This window comes from Ovis aries, chromosome 12 (genome assembly GCF_016772045.2).
Source record: "Ovis aries strain OAR_USU_Benz2616 breed Rambouillet chromosome 12, ARS-UI_Ramb_v3.0, whole genome shotgun sequence".
NCBI lineage: Eukaryota > Metazoa > Chordata > Mammalia > Artiodactyla > Bovidae > Ovis > Ovis aries.
This window is the reverse complement of record NC_056065.1, coordinates 43,144,455-43,168,608: the sequence shown is the minus strand read 5'-3', so window position 1 is coordinate 43,168,608 and position 24,154 is coordinate 43,144,455. Positions and strand designations below refer to the sequence as shown.

Below are 24,154 nucleotides of genomic sequence, written 5' to 3'. Positions count from 1 at the left end.
ACCAACTCGATGGACATGATTTTGAGCAAACTCCAGGAGATGGTGATGGACAGGGAAGCCTGGTGTGCTGCAGTCCAGGGGGTCGCAGGGGCAGACATGACTGAGCAGCTGAACAACAACACATGATAGTTTATTCAAACATAAATTATTAAAGTTAATGTGCATGTTGCTTTTTTTTTAAGTGTTTCATCCCTCTAAGACAATACCTATAGCTCTGACATTCTAATAGTTGGATTACGTTCCGAAGCGTTGGCTGTCCCATGATCCAAGGAGCAGGGGTCATGTTTCTACAAACTAATTTTTTGACCATTGGAGTGGCTTCAGTGGAAGCAGCTTAAGAAGTTCCAAGTTGCCGCAAAACAGCATCGCGCGCACGGGCCGGGTTTGGCAAGGCACTGGGAAAAGAGGACAAGCAGGGGAAGACACTAGTTTGAGATGCTGAAGTTGGCGGACTTTTGCGGAAGGCGCCAGTGAGAGCGGCGGGAGCAGAAGAGGGCTGGGCCGGGCTCCGCGTCACCTCCCACCTCCGGCCACGGGAGGGCGCGCTGGGGCCAATACCGCGACTTCCGCCGGCGCCCCGCCCACCGGGCTCGCCCCGCGCTCCGATTGGCTGCGCGCCGGGAGCGCGCCGAGTCAGGGGGCGGGCCCGCGCCGGCTACAAAGCGACGAAGGTCACGGCGGGAGGAGGCGCGCGCCGCCGCTCCGAGTCCTACCCGAGGCCCTCGGCCCTGCTGCCGCCGCCGCCTGCCACCGCCCACCGCTCGCGCCGGGAACCATGGAGGGAGTGAGCGCGCTGCTGGCCCGCTGCCCCACGGCCGGCCTGGCCGGCGGCCTGGGGGTTACGGCGTGCGCCGCCGCCGGCGTGCTGCTCTACCGGATCGCGCGGAGGTGAGTGCGCGCGGCCCACGCAGCCGGCGAGTATCGCGCCCCCGCCCTCCGCCCGCGGCTGCCCCCACCCGCGCCTGCCCCCTGGCCGCCCGGCACCTTCTTGTCCGTCAGCCTCGAGGCCGCGGCGTGGCGGTGGGGCCCGGCCCGCTAGCCCCCGCGCCGAGACCCGCCGTGCACGCCCCGCCCCCGGAAAGAAAACCGGGCTGGGGCTCCTCTGTCGGGAAGCGGCGGAGAAGCGGGTTGGGGGAGCCCAGGAATGTGGGGGGCGTCGGGGGTACGAACTTCCTCCCCCGCGGAGACCCGTGCAGACCGAACCGCAGGATCTGCAGGGCCCCCCACCCCTGCGGCAGAATCGAGCGGGGGTCGGGCCGCGCTCTCTTCCGCCAGGAGCCCTGATCCCTGGTCCTCAGGAGCACGTTGGGGTAGGTTGAGTACTAGCCGGTGATTCCTGAGGCGGCATAGGGTGCCTCAGGCGTTGTTGTAATCTCATATAAGCCCATTTCAGTCACAACCGCGCTATGTCTAGAGAAGCGGAGGGACAAAAGAGCTGCAAAAATTGTTATCAATTAGACGAGTCAGGATGTGAACTGAAGCATCCCTACCGTGGAGCCTGCGTCCCTAACCTTTGGACTCTGGAGGCTCCAAGAGCAGGAAAGCCTGACATGACATACTTTAGGGGTGTTTAAATACTGCGCTGGGCTCCTGCTGGGTGGGTTCATTGGCGGCCCCCTGCCCTGGCCCAGGTTCACAGACCTTGCTGACCCCTATGCAGAGCTGGCCTATCATGGGCTTCCGTGGTCAGGGATAAAAGCTTACTGGCCCTCTTACTTCAGGAGGACCTCAGGGGCATCTCCACTGTCTCCCCACTTGATCCACCTTCGCAGGGGACAGGAAAAAAGGTGGGGTTGTGAGAACATTCTAGGTGGGTGGGTTTGTAGCTTCAGCAGCAGATGTTGGAAGCACAGCTCTTAGGTGGGAGAAGCGAAGGAACTTGCCCACGGCTAGTCAGCAGCAGGCGGGGGAGCTGAGACTTGAACCTGGAGGGCTTGTCTGTTCTTCCTTAGCCACCACCATGTACCGCTTCTTACCCAAGGGGAAAAGACGTGAGAGCGACTGAGTCACAGTCTTCCCCGGGGGAGGAAAGGGTGGGAGGGACATCAGCTGTGTCTGCAGGATGAGCCAGAACGGCAGGCTGCGGAGGGGGTGGCCTCGAGGGACCCCTGACAGCCCACATCTCAACATGTCCAGGCTTCTGCCCAGTTTTTGGAAGCTGGAGGGGCTCGCAGGATCAGCTGGTTCACATCAGTCATTTTATACATGAAGGTACTGAGGTGCAGAGGTGCCTGCCACTTGCTCAGATTCCCAGAGCAATGTTCACAGCAGAGGTGTGTCCAGAGCCCAGTTTGCTTCCCAGGAAATGGAATGAAGAAGTGTCAGCCCAGAGATCACAGCCTGGGCCAGGCACTGCCACCAGGCTTTGTGGCCCCCACCCGTATTGTGTGGCTGGATTTGAGCTGGATATGCCCACTGTGCCTCCCTCTTACGCTACAGCTGTTCTGAGGGTGGAGGGGGGAGGTGCCGGGGGGTGGGGGGGAGCCTATTTCTTTCCCTCCTGGGCTACCAGCCACAGCCTTCCCTTTCCCGGAGGCAAGAGCCTGAGACCTGCATGCAGTGTCCTGCGAGCTGCTCTGAGGGGAGCCACGGGGGTACCAGTGATACACCTGAGTCGTGATGTGGCCCTGGGACCCATCGGCCGAGAAGACAGCCCTTTCCCGGGACACTCTGGGATTCTCCTTGAGTGCTGGCTTTTGTCTGGGGTCATAAATTGGCCACGGTCACGATTCAGAAGCAAGACGAGCCCCCAGACTGAGCCCCTCTCCCTCCTGGAGGAGGTCGGTGACAGTGAGGAATGGCTTTGGCCATAGTGCGGGTTTTAAATGACCCTGGAAAGGGCATGTGAGGAGAGTTGTTTTTGGAAGTGAACTTGGCCGGGTGGGTGTTTGCAGGCTCAGCAGAGAGGGACAGGGACGGAGGACTGGCCAGGGAGCAGGGGCAGCAGCCTGCTTCTCTGAAGTGCTGTGGTCCCCAGAGCCTCGGGCAGGGCCAGCCTGGCTTCCTGCCCATGGAGTCCTCTTGACTGGACTGCCTGGGACCTGGGGGGCAGTGCGTGCTGCTGGTGGCCCCACTCAGCAGGTGAGAAAATGGAGGCCGAGGAGTTCGGGCTTCCTGCCCAGCGACACCACGACCCTTAAGCTCCTAACCAAGCCTCATGCCCTCGGTCCTCACTGAGCACCTTGGCTGCCGCTCTGCACCCAGGAGGCCAGGTGGAAGCCCAGATTATACTTCACTGGGCTTGCTCGCCCTGGACCCGGGCAGTCCTGGTGGCTTCCTATGCCCACTTCACCCAGACTCCCACCCCCAGACTCTGCTGCTGGGCATCGTGTTCGTCTTCTGCCAGCACAGCCTGCTCACGGCTACTGGAGCCCCCAGACGTGGTTATTGGATTGTCCACTGTCTGGTGTTTGGAGACGAGAGGGCACAGCCTCCCGGGTAAAGGAGTGGAGCCTTGGCCACACTCCTGCACACCTCTCACCATGCTCTCCTGCAGCCATGCAGTCTGGCTCCCCACACCTACACTGGGTGGTCCCTGCCCCCTTGCCTGGCAGTCCCAGCCGTTTGAGGGCCATCTGCCTGTGGGCCCTGCTGGCCGGCAGGCCTGTCCTTGAGGGTGACGGCTGACGCTCTGCCTGTTGGCTCTCTGCTGTGGCATCTGTCTCAGCTGCCCTGTGCAGTCGTCGTTCTGTCCTTGCATCCGGCTCAGGAGTGGGGAGCCTTGTGCATCTCTGCCGCCTTGCTAGCCCAGCCTGTGCCTCTCCAGCCGGGCCATGCTGAGGAGGCCGTCCACTGAGAGCAGACCCAGGCCTTCTGTCTGGTGTAGGCTGGACCGCTGTGGACCAAAGTGTGCTTTGCCTAGAGGCTGGAGTGGGCAGTCCGGAGGCCCGTTGGTGCTGGTCCTCTGCCCTGCAGGAGGCCCTTGGATTCTTGCAGGTGGATTGCACAATACTCAGGGCACAGAGTAGCAAGCAAGGCAGTGCGTGGGATCCCTCAGGGACCCCTCACCTGGGAGGCTGACCTCTCGAGTCCTGAGGGAACCAGCCTGACTGTCAGAGACCATCTTCCAGACCCGCTGGACCAGCACACGGGTCACAGGCTGTGTGCCCGGTTCCCCTTGGGGGACTTGACAGAGCCTGATGTGGTGGAGACTGCTTGACACATCGGCCTCCCCCAGACTCTGAGCCCCCTACCCCCGCCCCCAACCCTTAAGAGGGACTGAGCCCACAGTGTCTCCTCCGCCTCACACGGCACTGGGCTCACCGCTGATGCCCACCCCCGGCAGGGGCCAGGGCCAAGGAGCATGGAGCTGCAGCCCTCAGAGTGGTGAGCTGGAACTGACCCCCTGCCCCCGCCTGACCTCTTAGGACATAGTGGGATGTCAGGGCACGCGCTTTGCTATCACTAAGCGTGCACGTTTGGGGCTCACGAGGCAATACCATCATTAGGGCCTGTGTTCATCTTTTTCCCGTTGTGTGTTTGGGGCTGTGGAGGGATGGTTCCGGAACACACAGCTGCCCCCTGGTTCCTCCCACAGGGCCCGTCCTACCCTTGGCTGCCTCAGGCCTCCCCTGACCCAAGCAGAGCCCAGAAGCTCAGCACACAGGCAGCAGGAGCTGGGCAAGCACCTTCCAGAGCCTCCAAGCCAACCGCCCATCCTCTGGAGCCTGGTCTTCTACTGGAGGTGGCCAGGCCTTGACCCATCTAAGTTGCTCCTGCCTGTGTCACGAGGTCACTCTCTCTTGGCCCCTCCAACCTTGTCCACCACAAGGGGTTTGACCAGAGCTTCACTGGGGACGGAGGTGGTTGGCTTGGGAGAGAAGTAGGTCAAGGGGTTAGGAGGGGCACAGGGTGGGGGCGTTAGCCTGAGCAGGATGGGGCTGAGCTGGCTCCCGCGTCAGGCCCGGTAGAGGTGAGTTCAGGCCCACAGGCCAAGGCCGCCCAGCCGCTGTGGAGACTATGAGCTGCAAGGTCAGCCATCAAGTGCAGCCCGCGAATGTGAGTCACATGCGCCCATGTGTCTGGCATGTGAAGCTCCGGGCAGGTGGGAGTGTCGTTGGTCCTTGGAGAACTGACATCCCCACCTGGCATCGCTGGTCCATCTGCCGCTCACAGGCCTTAGCATGCTTTCAGGGCACTCCCCAGGGGAGCTGTGAGGGATGACACCCCACCAGGTGGAACCCATCTGGCCGGGGTGGCCGGCAGCTTCTCTGTCTATGAGAGAAGACCCTCACCCCCACAACCCTGAGCAGGGATTACCAAGCCAGAGCTGCTGGCTCAGCATGTGCGTGCTGAGTCGCTTCACTCGTGTCTGACTCTGTGACTCTAGGGACTGTAGCCCACCAGGCTCCTCTCTCCATGGGATTCTCCAGGCAAGAATATGGAGTGGGTTATCATGCCCTCCTCCAGGCCCCTCGTCCGACCCAGGGATGGAACCCCATCTCGTACGTCTCCTGCGTTGGCTGACAGGTTCTTTACCACTAGCACCACCAGGGCTGGCCCAGGCCTAATCCCCCCTCCCCTCCCGGTCACCCCTTTCCAGTCCGGGCTCACTTCCCCACCAACGAAGCTGGTGATTGAGGGTAAAAACGATGACTTCCTGGGCAGGAGGGGCTTCATGCCTGGCCCCCCAAACCCAAAGCCTCAGTTCCTGGTCGCCCACCACGGGTCATCTTTATTCACTTCCTGTTTGTCTTTATTCGTGGGCTGCCAGCTCTTCCGCTGGCTTCTCCAGTAGCAGGTGTGGTATGGTGGGCATCTGGAGTGGAGGGGGCAGAGGGGCCCATCATGAGGCCAGCAGGACCTGGGGGAGCAGGGGAGAGAGGTGTTTGGGCCTGCCTCATCGCCCCTTTGGACACGCCTCCCCTTGGTGCACTATTACAGAGAAGCCTGTAAAGCGGTTACAAATTAACAGAGAGAAAGCCAAGTGCTTAATTGCCCAAGTGCGGCTTCTCTGCAGAGAGGATTCCCATACCACTAGGCACCTCCTTCCACTGCTCTTGGCCTGAAGGCCAGTGAGGCTGTCAGAATGCCTCTGCTGACCACTTGCCCAGCCCAGCGCTTCCCTCAGTTCTCTCACTCGATCCCTCAGCACCCTTTTTGGAGCAGGGATTGTTGCTGTCCCCATCAGCCAGATAAAAAAATGACTTTCCCTGAAGGTCACACCGTGACCACGGGGCCAGGTTGCCCAGCACTGCTATTTCTGAATCTTGCCCTCCAGCTCGATGATGCTGGGGCAAGCCAGGGTGCCTGCTGTGGACCCTGGGACCCTCCCCTGCAGGGTCTGGTTCCATGTCCTCTGTCTGGGCTTGTGCCTCTCTTCCCCTGCCCCTCCCCTCCCCTTCCCTCCCCATGTAAACTGCAGTTTATTGAGCAGTCAGCCAGACTCTGGAAGCACTTCCCACACTTGTCTTGTCTGCAGATGATAGGTAATAAGACTGAGGCTTGGAGAACTCTTGTGACCTGATGGTCCATGGACAGGCAAGGCCAAGAGGCAGCTCAGTGTCAGAATCAGGAGCTCTCTTTCCAGGGGGCCAGGCCCCCCAACAACCCCAGAGCCAGCTCCCTATGTTACAGAGCACCTTTACGTGTCTTGTGTCTTTGGGCCCTGATAACACGTGATTGCCAAGGCTGGGAGAGGAGGGATTGGCAGAGCTGGAACTCTGGCTCCCAGAAGCTTGGGGCTGTGCCATCCTCTGAACAACAGGGGTATCCACGTGTGATATGACTGCCCATCCCAGCAGAGACCCAGACGGCAACCCCACAGCTGGAGGTGGATTCTAGTAGCAAGCAGGGGGACAGGAGTGGCAAGGCCAGGACCCCAGGCTTGAGCTGCCACCACCTGTTATCATAGATTTCTGGGACTGGAGAGGTTTCCCTGGCAGTTGCCACGTCCTTACCTCCCCCACCCCCACCCCCAACACACACCCACCAAACAGCCAGGGAGATGGATGGAAGGGACTCGAGCACAGATCCCTCAGTGTCTGGGCCGGGATTATCCTGCACACCCACCTGTCACTGTGCGTGTGCCTGGCGAGGGCCACTGTGGCCAGCCTGTCCTGTCCCCAAGCCAGGGAGGGCTGGCCCCAGGATGAGCAGCTGTCTGCAGTCTCCACCCTTGGTCTCCTTGGCCCTGGCTCTCCTGGGGCTTCTGTGAGCACCGAGGCCCCTTCCATCTGGAAATTCCCCAGGGAGCACCGTTTCCGCAGCCTGGGAATGGGCCCAGGTCTGTGGGCCTTGCAGGGAGGGAGGGAGGGAGGTCCTGGAGCCAGGTCCCTGTCGGCCTGTAGCCTGGCTGGCCCCGGGTTCCTGGTGCGTCTCCAGGTGACCCCAGGGTCAAGGAGGCTTGGCCTGGTTGGCTGAGGATAAGCCCAGGTCCCATGGACGGGTTCATGGCGTCCCCCGCCCTGCTTGCCGCCCACCCTCCCTGGTCTCTCGTCCTCCTGCAGACTCCACTCTGTGCTCGTCCGCAGGATGAAGCCGACACACACCGTCGTTAACTGTTGGTTCTGCAACCAAGACACGGTGGTGCCCTACGGGAACCGCAACTGCTGGGACTGCCCCCACTGTGAGCAGTACAACGGCTTCCAGGAGGTGTGCCCCCGCCCGCCCCGGCCACCATCCAGGGCCCCTCCGAGGACCAGCGCACAGGCTCAGGGAGCCAGGGTGACGTGGGCAGAGTCACGGCACTGACATAGGCGGGTTTATGTTCAGACCCAGGCCTTTTCAGACTCTGCGTCTCACCTGAGCTGGGGTTCCCCGTGAAGTTCTTTGAAAGAAGAGCTTCTGTGTTGCATGTAAAGAGAGGGAGTGTTGATCCACCTTGGGGGAGTATCTGCATGTGGGGCCTCTGTCCGTCGCCCGGCCTGAGCGGGGGCAGGAGGCTCCCGCCCGTGGGGAGGCCTCCCCCTGACTCAGGTCCTCCTCCCTCAGAATGGTGACTACAACAAGCCGATCCCCGCACAGTACCTGGAGCATCTCAACCACGTGGTGAGCGGCTCGCCTGGCCCCCGCGCCCCCGCCCCCCCGCAGTGGGTGAGCAGCCAGGTGCTGCTGTGCCGGAGGTGCAGCCACCACCAGACCACCAAGGTCAAGCAGCTGGCCGCCTTCTCACCACGTGACGAGGTGAGTGGGGGGGGGGGGTGCTGGAGGCAGTAGAGCCGCTGAGGGGCGCCCCCTCCTCACCCGGAGCCCTGTGCTGGCCTGCATTCCAGGTGTGTGATCTCAGCCAGGCGCTTCTCATACTTCCTGTCTCGTCACTGCTGTGGGGGCCCCAGGCCTAGGCGTACCTGCCAGTCCAGAGGGATTTGTCCCTGGGCAAGGGGAGGCAGGGTCCTTGGGCTCCAGCTCGGGGCCCTGTTGGGTCCATCCTGTCTGTGTCCCTCTGAGTCCGTCTAGCCCACCGCCTGGTGGGCAGCTGGCTCGTGGAGGGCGAGGGGAGGCGGGTACTGCCCAGAGGCTGAATGTCAGCCCTTTGCCTCCTGGGTCCACATGGAGGCCAGCAGCCTTGTCGTCTAGCCCATCTCTCCTCTCCTAGTCTGGGGGTTCCGTGACGTCAAGAGACAATGTTTGCTGAAGCCCAGAGACCCTGACTTTCCCCAAGGCCCAGTCTGGGAGGGAAGTGGGGAGGGAGAAAATAGAGGTGAGCTGGGGCTGGGCGGAGAAAGCTGGGAAGGCTGCCAAGAGGAGGGCAGGCACGTGTGACGGGGCATCCAGGGCAGGTTTCTGGCACGTTTGCTCCTAGCAAGAAACCAAACCAGGACCCTCCTGCCCCTGCAGACTGAAATGTCTGGCTCCCCTGCAAACAGGGAGGGGTGTGCTGCATCTCATGGGGAAGGAAGGGTGGGCCTCACGTTTCCTGGGCTGTTCCTGAAGTGCAGAGGCCCTTCAGTTCCTGCCGAGGCCCTGACCCGGCCAGGGGCTTTCTCGTGTTTCCTGGGCCGCTGGGCTTCAGTGAGGAGGCAGGTCTACCTCCAGGTGGCCCATCTGTCCACGCCCAGGTGGTGTCCGGAGTCCGGGAGCAGGGCCTGAGCAAGGGCCACATGCCAGGCTCTGGCCTCGAGGTGTGTCCTTGGCAGCCGCAGAGCCAGCTGGAACGTCCCCCAGGGGCCCTGCTGTGTCCAGGGCTGTGGGCGGCCCCTCTTCCCAGGCCATTGGTCCTGTCGAGCCCCCGAGGAAGCAGGCGCAGAACAGGGATGACTTGCACACGGTCGCCCCCAGGGCCCTGAGCCTGTGCCCCCTCCACAGGGCAGGTACGACGAGGAGATCGAGGTGTACCGGCACCACCTGGAGCAGATGTACAAGCTGTGCCGGCCGTGCCAGGCGGCCGTGGAGCACTACATCAAGCACCAGAACCGCCAGCTCCGCGCCCTGCTGCTCAGCCACCAGTTCAAGCGCCGGGAGGCAGACCAGACCTACATGCAGGTGCGAGGGGCCTCCCAGCCCCCGAGTCTGTGCCGGAGACCCCTTCCCAGAGGGCGGGCCAGTGACTGGGGGCAGCTCTTCAGAGCCAGGCCCTTCCCTTGGGGCAGCCACCTTCCTGTAGGGCCGCCTCCCAACCTGTGCCCCAACCCAGAGTAGAGTGGGGGGGTCCCAAGGAGAATGTGTGTCATTTGCATGCGTGGCCAGGATTTCTGGGCTGCCCTCCAGAGCCTGGGCACCTCCCAGCACCTCTGGGGATTCCTCTAGCACCTTTGTAGTGGGTGCTCTCCGAGGTACCCTGGAAACTAGGCAGGGAGGTTGAGTCTCAGGGAGAGGGCCTAGTGTACAGCATCCCTGGGGTTTGAACCTTGGACCAGCTGGCTAAAACCATCATTAGTTTCTGTCACTGTGCTCAGGTGCTAGAGTGTCCTGGCATAAAAAAATGTGATATAGGAGCAGATGGATTTAGAAGTAGAAACCATTCTCCCCAAGCCCAGGGTCCCCAGAGGTGCCTAGCTGGTGGTGGCCGTCTGGCCAACCAGCTGGTGTGAGATTTCCGGTCTGCAGCCAGGCCCCTGACCACGGGCCCGCACGCCTGTTTGCACAGAGAGCTGTGCTGACCCTGGCTTTCCTCCCCTCCGCTGTTTTCAGACTGAACAACTTGCTGTTTTTTCTTTCTTTTTAACTTTGTATTTTATGTTGGAGCATGGCCAGCTAACAACATAGTGATAGTTTCAGAGGAGCAGTTATGGGCCTAAGTTACCAAAGTTAGTAACGGGTATTTTCTCACTTTGACCAGAGTTGTGTGTGTATTCATTAAGATTCTAGTTAAAACCACACAGTAGGAGTTTCTTATGATGACTTGAAAATGATTGGGAAACGTGTCTGAAAGAAGAGGCCGCCGTCGGATCAGAAGGACTACTGTAGAGAATGTGGCAGCAGAGTCCTGCCGCCCGCAGTAGCTCGCAGTGGAGTGAAGGCCCAGAAACGAGACAGGTTAATGGGGCCCAGGGGTGAGCCAGAAACGAAGCCAAGAGTGCGTGAGAATTGAGGGCACCTCTGATCACTGGCGGTTCTTCTGTGAGTGCTGGGGGCCCCTGGCCAGACCCCCGTGCACAGAGCGGGCACCCAGAGGGCTGTTGGTGGCTCTGGCCCCTTCGCTGACCTGCCTCTCCCTCTCTCAGAGCTTCTGCGCGTCTGCGGTGAAGGCCCCAGCGCAGGTCATTGTGCTCCGGGCCCTCGCCTTCCTGGCCTGTGCCTTCCTGCTGACCACTGCGCTTTACGGCACCAGCAACCCCTTTGCCCCGGGAGCCCCGCTGCCCCCGACCCTGCCACCTGGTAGCAATGGCTCGGCCCCACCAGACAACGGAACAGCCACCGGGGCTGAGGGCTGGCGGCAGCTGCTGGGCCTGCTGCCCGAGCACGTGGCCGAGAAGCTGCGTGAGGCCTGGGCCTTCGGGCAGAGCCACCAGATGGGCGTCGTGGCACTGGGTCTGCTCACCTGCCTGCTGGCCATGCTGCTGGCCGGCCGCCTCAGGTGCGTGAGGGGCAGGGACGCAGTGGGAGGAAGCTCAGCGGAGGCAGGGGCCCTGGGGGCCACACTTCGTCCTCTCCCCACCCCAGGCTCCTCACCTCAGTTGGGCAATGGTGACCTAGCTCACAGGGTGTAATGCTTGCCTGTGCAGATGCAGACCCTGTACCGAACGGCATCCCCTCCCTCTCACCGCAGCTCTGAGGGAGGTTTCCTTGCCCCATTGTACAGACTAGAACACCGAGGCTCAGAAACACTGACTCAGAGCCAGGGGGTGAGGAAGTGTTGAAAGCGGCATTCAGAGCCCCACGCTCTGCTCAGGCCCTCAGTGCTCTCCTCTGAGCAGGGCCGGGGTGAATGGCGGAGGCAGGAGGTGGGGGCCAGGAGGGGCCTCACCCCCATCATGGGCCCTCACTCCCACTCTCCCCACAGGCTCCGGAGGATCGACGCCTTCTCCACCGGCCTGTGGGCCCTGCTGCTGGGGCTGCACCTGGCTGAGCAGTACCTGCAGGCCGCCTCACCCAGCTGGCTGGACACGCTCAAGTTCAGCACCACGTCCCTGTGCTGCCTGGTGGGCTTCACGGCAGCCGTGGCCACGAGGAAGGCGACAGGCCCACGGAGGTTCCGGCCCCGAAGGTCAGAGAAGCAGCAGTGACTGCGGGGGGAGGACAGACGGACCAACAGGCCCCGGGCTTTGCCCGCAGCCCGGACAGGGCACCTCTGTCTTGCTTCTTTCTTACCTGCCTCACTCCCTCTCCACCCCCCACCCCCCACCTTAGGGTCCTGGCCCAGCCCCTCCACTTCCCCTAGGAGTCAGGCCCCCCATTCCTTTCTGGCTCCACCAAGCCACCCCCCACCCAGCACCCCCAAGTGCTTTCTAGCTGGTCACCACTGCCGCCACCTTTCTGGCCAAAGACCCCACCGCCACTGCTCTGAGACCAGAACAGGGCAGCACCCATACTGCCTGCCTCTGCCCCGTGGCTTCCACCGGCAGCTCAGGCACCCCCCACACTGGCCATGGCCCCTCTCCTGGCGATGACACCATCGGAAGAGGGGTACGGGCCTGCTCTCTGCTTCTTCTCTCACCTTGCCCCGTCTCTGAGCCCCCAACATGGGCTGGCGATGGTGGCTACAGGCTGGGCCCTCGCCGCATGGCCTGGCCACTCGGGCTGCTAGGTGTAGGCAGGTGCTGCTGAGTCAGGGCCAAGCAGAGCCCCCTACCTCGTCCCACCCTCATTTCTCTGGTCTGTCTTTTTGGTCCTACCTGTTGTCCAGACAGCCCATGAAACCAGGAGGAGGCAGGGCTGACCCCTTGGGTTCCCTGCTCTGAGAGCCCATTATCCCTCAGCCTCCTTCCCCAGGGATGGAGAATGCAGTTCTTAGACCCAGACTGGCCTTGACCATGAGTTTGGGGCGAGGCCCGTGTGGAGGTGGAGGGTAGAAAATCGTGCTTCTCCCCGTGGCCAGCAGGTTTCTCCTAATAGCCAGGCCATGGTGGGAGATCGCCCAGGATGGTGGGGGGAGAGGGCTACACGTTCTTTACTTCCCTATCTTTTCAGCACCACTGTGAGCCAGACAGTGTAACTGGGGCACACACACTTTGCCCACTCTCCTGGGAAGCCCCTGGCTCTGCCCTGGAAAGGCAGGAACCCAACCCTTACAGCCCAGCCCTCCACTCGCTACCTGCAGGGCTGGGGTTCAGGCTTCCCGGGCCAAGGTGGCTCTGATTGGCAGGTAGCGGGGCCCTGCCCCCCTCCCTCCGTGCCAGGGTGTCCCCAGTTTCCTCCCCAAACCCCACCTCCATTATTATGCCCAGAAAAAGTTCCAGCTGCCCGAAGTTAGCACTGGGTAAGGGGCCCAAGGGACACGCAGGCCGGTGACACTGGGTCCTTGTCCCTTGTCCCTCTTTGGCTTGTCAACACTTTCCTCCTGGCCTCTGGAGCCCCATGGGGAGGCTCCTGCTTTCCACCTCCCCGTGGGGCAGCTGCAGAGTCCACAGGGCCTTGGCCTGCCAGACCCCACCACCCCTTCTGTGCGCCATCTGTACAATGAGAGCTGGACCCCTCCAGGGCCCTGGGGTGCTGGCATGGGAGTGGACGTGCTCTGGAGGCTGTTCTCAGCCTGGGGGCTGCCTTCCAGGGCCGTGGCAGAGGGTAGAGCAAGGCTGCGCACCCCTGCAGGACCTCGTGTCCTACTCTAATCGTGGTAAGCACGAACCCCGCTCCAGGTATGGACCTGGGGAACTGCACGCGCCAGCCACATGTGCGAGGGTGACACTCGGAAAAGGGCTGTCACCTCACTGAGCCTACAGGGTGAGTGAAGAGTGCCCAGCTCAGGCCCGATCCCCACCATCCTTCCGTTCTCGGGGTCCTGAGAAGCCAGGCTACCCACCCACCTGTGTATTGGGTGGCGCTGCACCCTGATACATGGGCGGAGAGCTGGGTGAGTCAGGAGCTGGGCCCAGCTTGCCCTGGGTGGAGGGTGAGGTGGAAGAGCACTGACAAGGTGGAGGAGTGGGATGGCCGGCCTGTCCCTCGCCTCTGTGAGCCAGTCTCCCTGAGAGGGGCAGCGGGAGCCAGGCGGGGAACCCGTGTCTGTTGGCTGTGTGTCCCCTGGTCTCTGGAATCCCCTGTTCTCAAGGAAACTGGCAGCATGGTGCTAATTACCGCTTTTCTTGGCATTGAGTAGAAGCAGGACATCTGTGTGTACGCGTGTATTTAAGTTAAATTATTTATAATAACCGTAACCAGCTCACGCTGGCCAGGAGCCTGCTGAGCAGACATCTCTCCTGCCCTCTAGTGGGCGGGGACGGAAAGACACCCACGTGTCGCGAGATGGACCTCATCGAAGGAAGGCTTCCTGGCATTTTTAGTTTGTGTGATTTTTAAAACCACGCATCTATCCCTTCAAATTCCATTATGTGGAGCATATTTCAGCACCTTCCGACATTACTGGCGACAGCTGAGGAAGTGCGGGCACCACTGGGACCATGGCTCATTCCCTGGGAGTGTATTGGCCTCCTCTCCCCTCCACTGGGGACCACCTCCAGACCCTGCAGAATGAGGGGTGGGGGGCGTGGGACCGTCTTCTCCCCCGACCCCAGGCCAAGTAGGCTCCCTCATAATGCTTACCTAGGAGCCCCGGGAGAGGCCAGTGTCCCCTCTGCCTGTGACTGTCACCGAGTCCCGTCCTTTCTGTTGTGTAGACGTGGATGACTGTCTAGTGACCCTGTAATTGCTGTAACCACAACTCCTGGCCTTAGATGTAGTGTGTTTGATGCTGTATTTTCAATAAATGCCTCCGGGGCCCTGCTCTGACCGGGGGGCATCAGGCACCACGTCTTTTCTGTTTTTTCTTTCTCGTTCCTTCAGAGGCTTTTTTGCCAGGGGCGGGGGTTTCGAGGGACGGGAGCGCCCACCAGAGTCAAGATTTGGAGCTGGCAACATGGGCCCCGAGCAGCTCAGGGCCCACCATCCTCGGGTGGCGCGTTTATTTCCTTGTCTCCCTAAGCTGCTCCTTAAGTGTCGTCCTCTCTCTCCTGCTCCCGGCCTGGGCCAGGATGGGGTTGGAGAACAAGAGGCCCCCCTCAGTGTCAGATGGGGTGCAGTGCAGCCAGCAGCCCGCCACTTCCCCAGACCCCCTCCATCATGGCGGGCACACAGGCTTGGGTTCCGGGGCCGGACGCCTCTCTGAGATGTGGTTTGAGGGCGCAGGTGGTCTCTGGGTAGGGGGCTGTTAAGAGGAAGCATCGGTCTGAGTGCAGCGCTCGGGAGCCTGGCGGAGGTGGGGCTCCTTTGACAGAGGCTCCCGAGGACTGTCTTCTGTGGAGCCAGGACAAGGGCTCATGCCTGACACTTCACACGATCTGCTAGCTGAGTGATGCCATCACATGTCCCAACAAGAGGGTCAGACTGAAGAACCGTCCCCTCCTCCCCCGCAACCCCTCAGTGCCACGTTGCTCACTTGCATCAGAGATTGGGAGAGCACCTGTGCCAGATGGGCAGCCCCGGGTGTGAGCAGGACCTGGGAGGGAGGAGCTGGTCAGGCCCCGCTGGCCACCTCCAAGACCCATGGCCTGACTGGGCTTTAGCTTGCCAATTACTTGCGGTGTACTTTGGCCAGTGCCTGGCCTGGCCCAGCCCATGGGCTGCCCAGTGAGGTAGCACAGGAAGCCCAGGGCAGGCAGACATGCTGCCGCTCCCTGGAAAGGCTCAGGCGTGTGTGTGCGCGCGTGTGTGTGTGTGTGTGTGTGTGTGTGTCGTCATCTCCCCCTCCCCCCTGCCCCACTCCCCACTATGGCCCACACACCCTGCCCTCAGGCTGCCGCTGCACACAACAGCCAGGGGTCTTGGGGGTATAGGTGCAGGGGACTGGAGCAAGTTAGCCAAGGGTCCCAGTGCACCCACGCTGCCCCTCGGTGCCGAGCATCCCCCCCCACCTCCGACCACTCCCCAAGGTCGTCACTGTCCTGCTGCATGGCATCATAGTTCTAAAATGACAGTACCAACCTGTGTCTTGTGTTTAGAGTCAGAACCTTCCCCAGGCATTTTGAGGGAAAGGAGGTAGGGGTCACTCTGGGCAGAACGGGTCCTTGGGTGGAATGTAGGTACGTCCAGCCAGGTGCCCAGAGTCCTTTATAGATTTGCTTGATAGGTTCCACAGCCTTGATTTCCCCATGTCCCGCAAACACTGGGCCCACCTTTGGTTCCAAAGTCCAGGTGGCCTCCTGGCACTTAGAAAGGCAATAAAAAGGTCACGTGATTCTCCGGGCCAGCATCAGCTGACCCACCCTCTTAGAAGTTATTTAAAATGAGGGGAAGGGGAGAAAACCAGGGAGATCAGTAGACTGAAGCTTGGCCAGCGGCACCCCAGGTGTGCAGCTGGGGTGGGCGCCTTAGCCAGCCCCCGGCTCTGCTGCAGGGCCTGAGCCAACCTGCCCGTCCGTCAGCACATTGTCCTTGGGCTCAGTTGTCCCTTGGGACTGAGGTAAGGCTGGACCTCTGCAGCTCCGTCCACACGGCGGACTAATCCCTTATTAACTGCCTCTGCCCCCTCCCCCTCTGTAATCAGTTGCCTTAATCAGAAGCATGGTTGACATTCTGGCTTGGGGCCACTGGGTCGTGTGGTGTGATCTGTACCGCGCTCAAGTTAAAGAGACACTGTCACCTTCCGACTGCGGACAGCCTCGCGATCGCTCACGGCTCTTTCTAAGTGTCCTGCCAGAGCCTCTTCCCGGAGATCCCCAAGCCTGGCTGCCTCCCCCTCTGCTCTGCCAGGGACTTTAGCGGAGTGTCTGGTGTCTGAGACGAGAGAGCAGCAGCAGTGGGACTCCCAGGGTCCGGCCCAGGGGAGTAGGGGCTCCCCGAGCTCGGCCACTGCGAGGAGGCTCTGGGCACCAAGCAGGAAGCGGCCCAGTTGAGCGCCCAGCGCAGGACTGGGCGTTTCTGCTTCGAGGTGAAGGGTTGGCGTGAGGTTGGCGAGGGCGACAGTGTCACTTTAATACCGAGACTCGTAGTAGACCTAGTTTGCTGTGAGGCTGAGGGGGATCGGAGGGGGCATGCAGGGAGGGGTGGGTCACGCCAGCACCTCCCAGCCACTCGCTCCTAATGGCGTGAATGTGGTCGGACCGCTTTTCTGCTGCAACTAACACACGCCTCCTCTGGGACCCCATCTCGGGCCCCACCTTGCACCGTGGGGGAGGGGAGGGGCCGACCAAGTGGAGGCCCTGCTCCAGAGCCCCCCGGGGCTGACCTGCTCCTCTCTCCCACGCCCCCCCGGGCTCTCTCATAGGTGCTTCCCAGGAGACTCCGTCGGCCTCTTCCCTACTGGCCCCAGCCTGACCGGCCCCAGCCTGACCGCCCCCTGCCCAAGCCTGAGCATCACGGGCCCCTCGCCATCTTTGTTCATCCCCTCCCCGCCGGGCTTCCTGCCAATCACCAACCAACAGCTGTTCCGGTCCCCCCGCCGGGCCTCGCCCTCCTCGCTGCCTGGCCGCCTCAGCCGGGCCCTCTCGCTGGGAACCATCCCCTCTCTGACACGAACAGGTAAGTGGCACTAAAAGGCATTGGTGGGCAGTGCGGGGCTCGGGGCACCTAGCTGAGCTCGAGGTGGGGGTGGTGGTCCTGCTGTAGAGTTGGTGGAACTGGCTTCAAACCCTGGTGTGTCTACTCAGTAACTGCCTGAGCCGAGGGGCTTAACCATTCTGAGCCTCAGTTTCCCACAAAAAGCAAATGAGGCCAATTGTGGAACCGACCCCGTGTGAGGGGTAAGCCAGGTGACGGATTTAAAGCGCTTAGGTGTCACAGCTCTTACTATTACTGCTGTTTTGTGATCCTGTGTATGTGTGTGCTCTGTCACATCTGACTCTTTTGTGACCCCGTAGACTGTAACCTGCCAGATTTTTCTGTCCATGGAATTTTTCAGGCAGGAATATTGTACTGGGTTGCCACTTCCTCCTCCCGGGGATCTTCCCCATCCAGGAATAGAACCCAGGGTCTCCTGCGTCTCCTGCAATTTGCAGACAAATTGTTTACCACTGAGCCACCTGGGAAGCCCCTGAGACCCTGGGGGCTGGAAAATTTGCCCCCCAGCCTCTGTGGTCCAGTGCCCAGGGATTTGGTTCAAGCCTGTCGTGTTCATGGAGCCCTGGTGGGACCAGCATGTGGTCCCCACCTAAAGAAGCTTTGTCTCATCCCTCTTCGCCAGCAGGATCTTTCCAGGGGCCCTGCTGGGTCTTCTTTAATGACCCTCCTCATTTAGGGAGGCTGCCTGGTGCCCACGGGGTTTGCTTTATCCTATGGGGGATGACCTGACAGGCAGGGCGGTGTGGCAGGATCCAGCTTCCAGGAACGTGGGCAGCATCTTGGTTAAGCTGGGCTTTCGGATATGTAGTGTCTCTCTGAAGCCCTTCAGCAGTTCCCCCACGTGGGGGCTCCCCCTGCCCAGCCCGACATCCCCTGGGCCTGTTCTTCCCATAACTTGTCCAGCAGCTGCAGCTGCCAAGACCTGGGGTTTGAGCCCAGGCGTCTTCTCACCCTGTGTGCAGTCCAGCGTCCTCCTAGGTAGCGGGTGGGTCACCCTGCTGGACACACCGTGAGCCAAGCGGTGGGTAGTGCTTGAGGCCTGCAGGGTGGGATTGACGGGGTCAGAGTGAGCCGAGAGTAGTTCTGAGATCTGGACTCCAGGCATTTCCATGTCGCCTGACGTGAGCCATGTTGCTGGGAGAAGGGCTTCATCTGGTAATGGTTATTCAGCAGAGTTCCCTGAGCAGGTGAGTCGCAGCTCAGGCCCTGCTCAGACCTGGGGCTGATGGATGGGGCCCTGGGGGCCCTCTGTGAACAGTCCCTGGAGCTGGGACAGAGGGGAGTGGAGTGGACAGGAAGACCCTGGACCTGGGAACCTGGGGACCCAGCCTCTGGGCCCATCCGCAGACGGTGTTCTCTGCAGAGCCTCCAGGGTCAGGGCAGGGACCCACGCTCTGGAGCCGCTGCTGGACAGCACGGGTCTGGCCCCTGCCTGCTGTGTCCACAGGCTGTCTCTTTGCTGCCGTGGGAGGCCTGAGGTGAGGGCTCAGGAGGCCTCCTGCCCCAAGGGCCCAGGGCGGTGCTGTGGGACACAGGTTGGTCTCAGAATGACGTGTGAGGGCTGGGAACCAGTCACCATCGCTGGGGCCAGCCCTTGGCTCAGATGTCAGGCGGCCTGGCGGCCTAGGATCCATCTTGCCCACCTCTACCTGCCTCTGCAGCTCCTGCTGCAGGCCTCACCCCGGCTCCCTGCAGCTCACGCCAGGCGGGAAGGCCCCTCCCCTGCACCCGCCAGGTTAGTGGAGGAGGCGGGACTCAAGATGGCTGGAGAAAAGAAGGGCACAGGGCAGGCGCCAGGCCCAGCCTCCCGTGTGGCCTGCGTGGGTTCCAGTTTCCTTATTTGCGAAGCAGGGACCTGCCCTTGAGGACACAGGATGTGGGGTGACACAGAGGAGCCATGCCTCGGGGAGGGGGTTGGAGATGGGCCATCTCCCCAGGGACCTGTGTTGCCTTCCTGTCTGCAGACTCAGGGTACCTGTTCAGCGGGAGCCGCCCTCCGTCTCAGGTGTCCCGACCCGGGGAGGCCTCAGTTTCAGGTAAGAAGGACCGAGCACCAAGGGGAGTGATGGGAAGGTGGCTCAGGCGGCAGTGTGCAAGCCAGGGTTTCCAGAGCACGTGTGCAGGGCGGGGCGGCGGACAGGCCCCTGGAGGGGATTCTGTTCAAATCCCAGCCCCCGTCCTCCCAGCCATGCAGTCCTGGGCAAGTGCCTGACACCCCTGTGCCTCATTTTTCTCTTCTGTGAAATGGGCACCAGTTTCTGGGACTAGCTATGGTGCCATCGTCCTTACAGTGGTGACACGTGGAGATGGCACTTGGAAATGAGCAGGGCCCAGGTTAGCTGAGCCTGGGTCTCCAGGGTTTCTTTCTCCCCAGGCCTTGTTCTCAGCTGAGGGAGGTAGCAGAGATTTGGACAGAAATTGGAGAGAGGCAGAAGGGGCATCGCTGAGGCTCTGCGATCCTTTTTCCCTCCCTGGGTGCCTCCTCCCACAGTTCCCAGCAGGCCCCCCTGTGCCCAGCAGTCTAGGCCCAGCCTTGCCTTTCTCGCTCGGTTGGTAGACGAGAAAGCAACAGATTAGAATAGGCGCTCCTGTAAGCAGAGCGAGCACTCACAATGTTGTCATCTCTGCCTTCCTCCCACCTCCAGATTACTTCTCTCTGCTGTCAGGCAGCTGCCCCTCCTCCCCGGTCCCTTCCCCGGCGCCCTCTGTGGCCGGCTCGGTGGCCTCCAGTGCCGGCTCCCTGCGCCACCGCCGGCCCCTCATCAGCCCGGCCCGGCTCAACCTGAAGGGGCAGAAGCTGCTGCTGTTCCCGTCGCCCCCTGGGGACACCCCACATACCCCCAGCAGCTCTGACGAACACTCGCCCCACAACGGCAGCCTCTACACCGTCGAGTCACCCCCAGCCCCACAGAAGCAGCCCACGTGGGACACAAAGCACATGGCGGGTACGGCCCTCTGAACTCACCCTGGAGGTGGGAGAGCCCCGCAGGCCATGGGAGGCCTCCAGTCAGTGTGCAGTGGTGGGGACACCATCAAGAGGTTGCTCAGGGCCTGTCCTGGCTCTTACCTGACTGTGGCTGCTCTCCCAAGTCCAGACACCCTCCGGCCTGGCTTCTGGTGACCTTGAACCCTTCAGGACCTTGCCCCTAGTTGGCTGCTTTTATTTCCTTCTTTTGCAGTTGACTTGGAGGATCCTCTGTCCCGTGCATCAGGCTGCAGATGTTTTTTATTTTGTTCAAATGCTGTTTTTCTACAAAGCATTCTAGAACGTTTTAACTTAGGCCTCAACATTTAACATCTAGACGTTTCCCATGAACCTGTGGATTTCCTGTGTCTCTCATGACATCAGAAGATCTGGCCATACCAGGCTGGATAGGTAGAAGGGCAGGCTGAGGTCCCTCACCCCAGCCTCTGCCCCTCCACAGCCCTGCTTGTGGCATCGTCTTCCACACCTAGTGGCGTTTGAGTTTGCAGCTCCTGACCCAAAGCCAGCTCCCTTCCCGGCAGCTACGCAGACAGGACCTGAATGAGGAGCTGGCCACCCACTGTCCAGGGCAGGCCAAGCAAGTTGGGACCAGCAAAGCTGATGGCCACCGGCCGCATTCATGGACCATCCTGGGATTGGAGGTGGAGCTGCCCACATCTGTCCCTGGGGGTGTGCCCTGAGCTCCCACTGAAACGCCCCTTCTCCCTGCAGACACGAAGTCAGTGCCGGAAGGGGGCAGCAGCTGCAGCAGCCGCTCCATCAAGAAAGAGGACGACTCATCCCAGTCCTCCTGTGTGGTGGACACCACCACCCGAGGGTGCGCCGAGGAGCCCACCAGTTGGCGAGGTCTGCGCCCTGTGGAGTGTGCAGGAAGAGGGCAGGGCCATGGGTCTGCAGCCACTGTCCCCTCCTGTCTGTCAGAGAACAGCCCCTCAAGGGCCCTTGAGTGGCAGAGGGTGGTTTGATGCCCCTCGCACCTGCTGTGCCCCCCGTGGCTCAGTTATGAAGGGTCTGCGCCTGCGCTGTCCCAGGGGCCTCTGGCTTCAGGTGGCTGCTTAAGTCTAACAGTTACGGTGTAATCAGAGTAAGAATCTGACTGCCCAGCTGTACCAGCCACATAGCAGGTGTCCCAAGGCCACGTGTGGCCCGCAGCTGCTCAGGAGGACAGCGGGTACAGAACACTGTCACCGTTCCATAAACTTCCCCGGGGGGGTGTTGGCCTGCGCACGCTGGCGGCCAGTGCAGAGGCTGCAGGCCGTGCTGGGCAGCATTTTGCCTGGGTTCAAATCCAGGCTTCTCAGCTTGCGAGCTCGGGGTGGGCTGTGAGCCTGAATTGGGGTTCTGGGTAAAGCCCAGTGATCAGGTCCTGACACTCCCCCGGGGCATGTGGAAGCCTTGTGTATTGAGCAAGGATTTTCCTGAAACAATCATTTTGGGGTGACCGGAAATGGGGGCTGCCCCCAGATCATGTGGAGTCTGGGACATGACCCAGCAGCATCAACTTGGGGTGGGGGGGCCGAGTCAGCAGCTTATTACCTTGAGGCCTGGGCAGGGGCCTCCTCCTGTCCTGACTGTAAAGCTGGTGTCCCCATGGCAAGGTACAGGTGTTACTGCCCTAGCCAGGTACCTGCCTGGTGGAGCAGTGTCAGGAAGGGAGGCACCTTCAAGGAGTCAGGACTTGGGAATTCCCCTGCAGTCCAGTGGTTAGGACTCTGCGCTCTCATTACCAAGGGCCAGGTTCCTGGTCAGGGAAGATCCCACAAGCTGCAGGGTGCAAAAAAAAAAAAAAAAAGTGAAGACTTAGAATGACAGCAGATTCCTGGGGTCTTTTCAGATAGGAAGGCTTCTTGGGGGTGGGGCCTTAGCCCAGGGGAGCCCACCCCTTTGGGGGCGGGGCCTCAACCCCGCAGGCTCAGCTCACTCGTCTCGGTTTTTCTCTTGGAAGGTCATTTTGGCCCCTCCGTGATCCGGGGCCTCCTGGCCGTGAGCTTGACCGCCAACGCACTCTTCACCTCGGCCTACCTGTACCAGAGCCTGCGCTGACCCGTGGTCCGCAGCCTCCTGGCACCCGGAGAACCTCGGAGGGTGCGCCCAGGTGCATGCCGCTTCCACCACTGCCGGCCTTGGCCCTTCCAGAGGGCCCGCCGCCTCCGCCCTCTTCTCCAGGGCCCTTGACCTCGCCTCCGAAGAGAGTCCTGTCCCCTGCCGCCTTACCCCACCTAAAAGACTGCAAGCCTGGGCGTGGTCTCGGGGGCTCACTCCTCCCCGCCCTCTTCCTTGGCTGGTATCAGTTGTGCGTTTGGTGCTGACACTCTGATCTCCAAGCCAGAGATCCCGGAGGGGCTGCGTGACTCTGGGGTCCCCTCCCTACCGTCCAGCCCTGCCTGGCAGAAATGCCACTACTACTGTGAGGGGAGCAGGAGCTGGGCTGCCCCCCACCCCCGCGTCCCCTGGCTGTGATCACCTCTTTGTACTGTACTCCCTGACCCGGTCAGGTGGAAGGTAAAGCCCCTGTGGACACCCACATGAGGACCAGCACCATCTGCCCTTGTCCTGCACCATGCCGTGGGCTAGGCCTGCCCTCTGGCTCTCCCGGGTGGGCAGTGAGTTTCCTGCCCGGGGCTCCTCAGAGTTCCTGGGTCTCTGGGGCCCAGGTAGACTAGTGTAAGCACCCCTGCAAGCTCTGTTCTCCCTGCTGCACCCCCATTTTATTACCTCTGGTGACCTTCCCAGGCAGCAGCCCGGCCACCCTGAGAACACTACCCAGGGCCACCCCGTCTCCAGGCCCTTCCCTCATGCACTGCCCTCAGGGGCTTTGCTGGGCCCCTCTGCCTGCAGGTCTCTGAGGACCCTGGACCCCTGCCCCCATCCTGCCGTGAATTCGGCTCCTCTAGGCGTCCTGCGGTCGCAGTGGGCTCAGTGTGACTTCTGTCTCCAGGCCACCGTGACTTGCCTGCTTCCTACCCCAAACCCCTCGGTCCTGCCACTGCCCTTCCAACTGATACTGTGGGTTTGTCCCCCACACAGCGCCCTGACCTTGGGCTGGAGTCCCATCCTGCCCTGGAAAGTCAGGCACAGGGACCCTCACGGTGCTGTGAGGAATGAGAAGACTGCCTGCAGAAGTCAGGATCCCCACGCCACTGCCCCAGGCTCTGGACGCAGGTGTGGGGCGGCGTGCATGCGTGCACACTCTGTGTGTCCGTGCACGTTTGTGCCACTCGGTGAACTCTGAGTCTCCTTAGGGGGAGGGTCGTGAGGGCAGAGGAAGGGTCTTCACTCTGTCATTCAGGGATAAAGTTTAATTTTATTTTTCTACACATTTTTGCCAGGTCAGGCATTCCGCTCCTAAGCAGGATGCCCCCAATCCTCCCTGCCAGGGAGGTTTAGTTTTTTTAAGCTTCGGGTGCTTTTTTAGTAATCTTTTTTTTTTTTTTTTACCATGTGGGGAAGGAGCTTGCTCTGACTTGCCCCACTCCTGAGAGCTACTGTTTCCTGCCCTGCCCCCCACCCCGGGACACGGGGAATTGGGGGCCAGGGGCCACACCAGGCCCCTGACTCCAACTGCCAGAGATGGTTCCAACTCGGAGGTGATGCCTCTTGGCCCCCATCTGTACAGTGGGCATGTGTGTCGAGTTTTTTAATTTTACTTTTTGCCTAACCAAGCCAAACTCCATTCCCGAATGCCCTTCTTCTTTGGCTCTGAGGAAGCTCCAACCGAGTGCCCAGCCCTCTTTCACCCTGGCCAGCCAGGCCCCTCCTGCCCAGGGCCTGTGGTCCCAGTGCCCCCCAGGGGCAGGGGAGAGGCTGGGCCAGGAGGGGGCTGACTTATGTTTTCTTTCAAATAAAAACACAACCTTATTTTTCTTTACAAAAGCAGAAAAGGAAACCAAAAAAGATACCAACCTTTGAACTACACCCCAGTCTGTCTTGTCTTCATTTGCTTTGCTCATGCGCCAGACAGGGTTATGTGTATGTGTTGGGGGAGGGTGGGTGGAGGCATATCCACTCTATACAGAGCCCAGGGTGAGCGGCCCAGGGCTCCTGGTGTTGAGTGGTGGGTACCAATGGCTGTGTTCCCAGAAGGACTCAGGGATTTGAACAGGACATCAGCAGAGACATACTTTGCCGACAAAG

At 61.1% G+C, this 24,154-nt stretch overlaps 1 protein-coding gene across 2 annotated transcripts; it reads left to right on the top strand.

Annotated features, from left to right (window-relative positions):
* Positions 1-659: 659 nt before the first annotated feature.
* Positions 660-23,935, top strand: TMEM201 (transmembrane protein 201). Of its 2 annotated transcripts, none has more exons than XM_027975663.2 (11): positions 660-888; positions 7,473-7,593; positions 7,933-8,124; positions 9,247-9,423; positions 10,605-10,957; positions 11,384-11,587; positions 16,742-16,995; positions 18,999-19,070; positions 19,680-19,979; positions 20,732-20,866; positions 21,966-23,935. In XM_027975663.2, the coding sequence occupies exons 1-11, from the start codon at positions 776-778 to the stop codon at positions 22,061-22,063; spliced, it is 2,019 nt and encodes a 672-aa protein (XP_027831464.1). In that variant the 5' UTR covers positions 660-775; the 3' UTR covers positions 22,064-23,935. The 2 variants fall into 2 exon arrangements, with proteins under 2 accessions (XP_027831464.1, XP_042113221.1); XM_042257287.1 differs by having other exon boundaries at positions 7,449-7,593.
* The last annotated feature ends 219 nt before the right edge of the window (positions 23,936-24,154 follow it).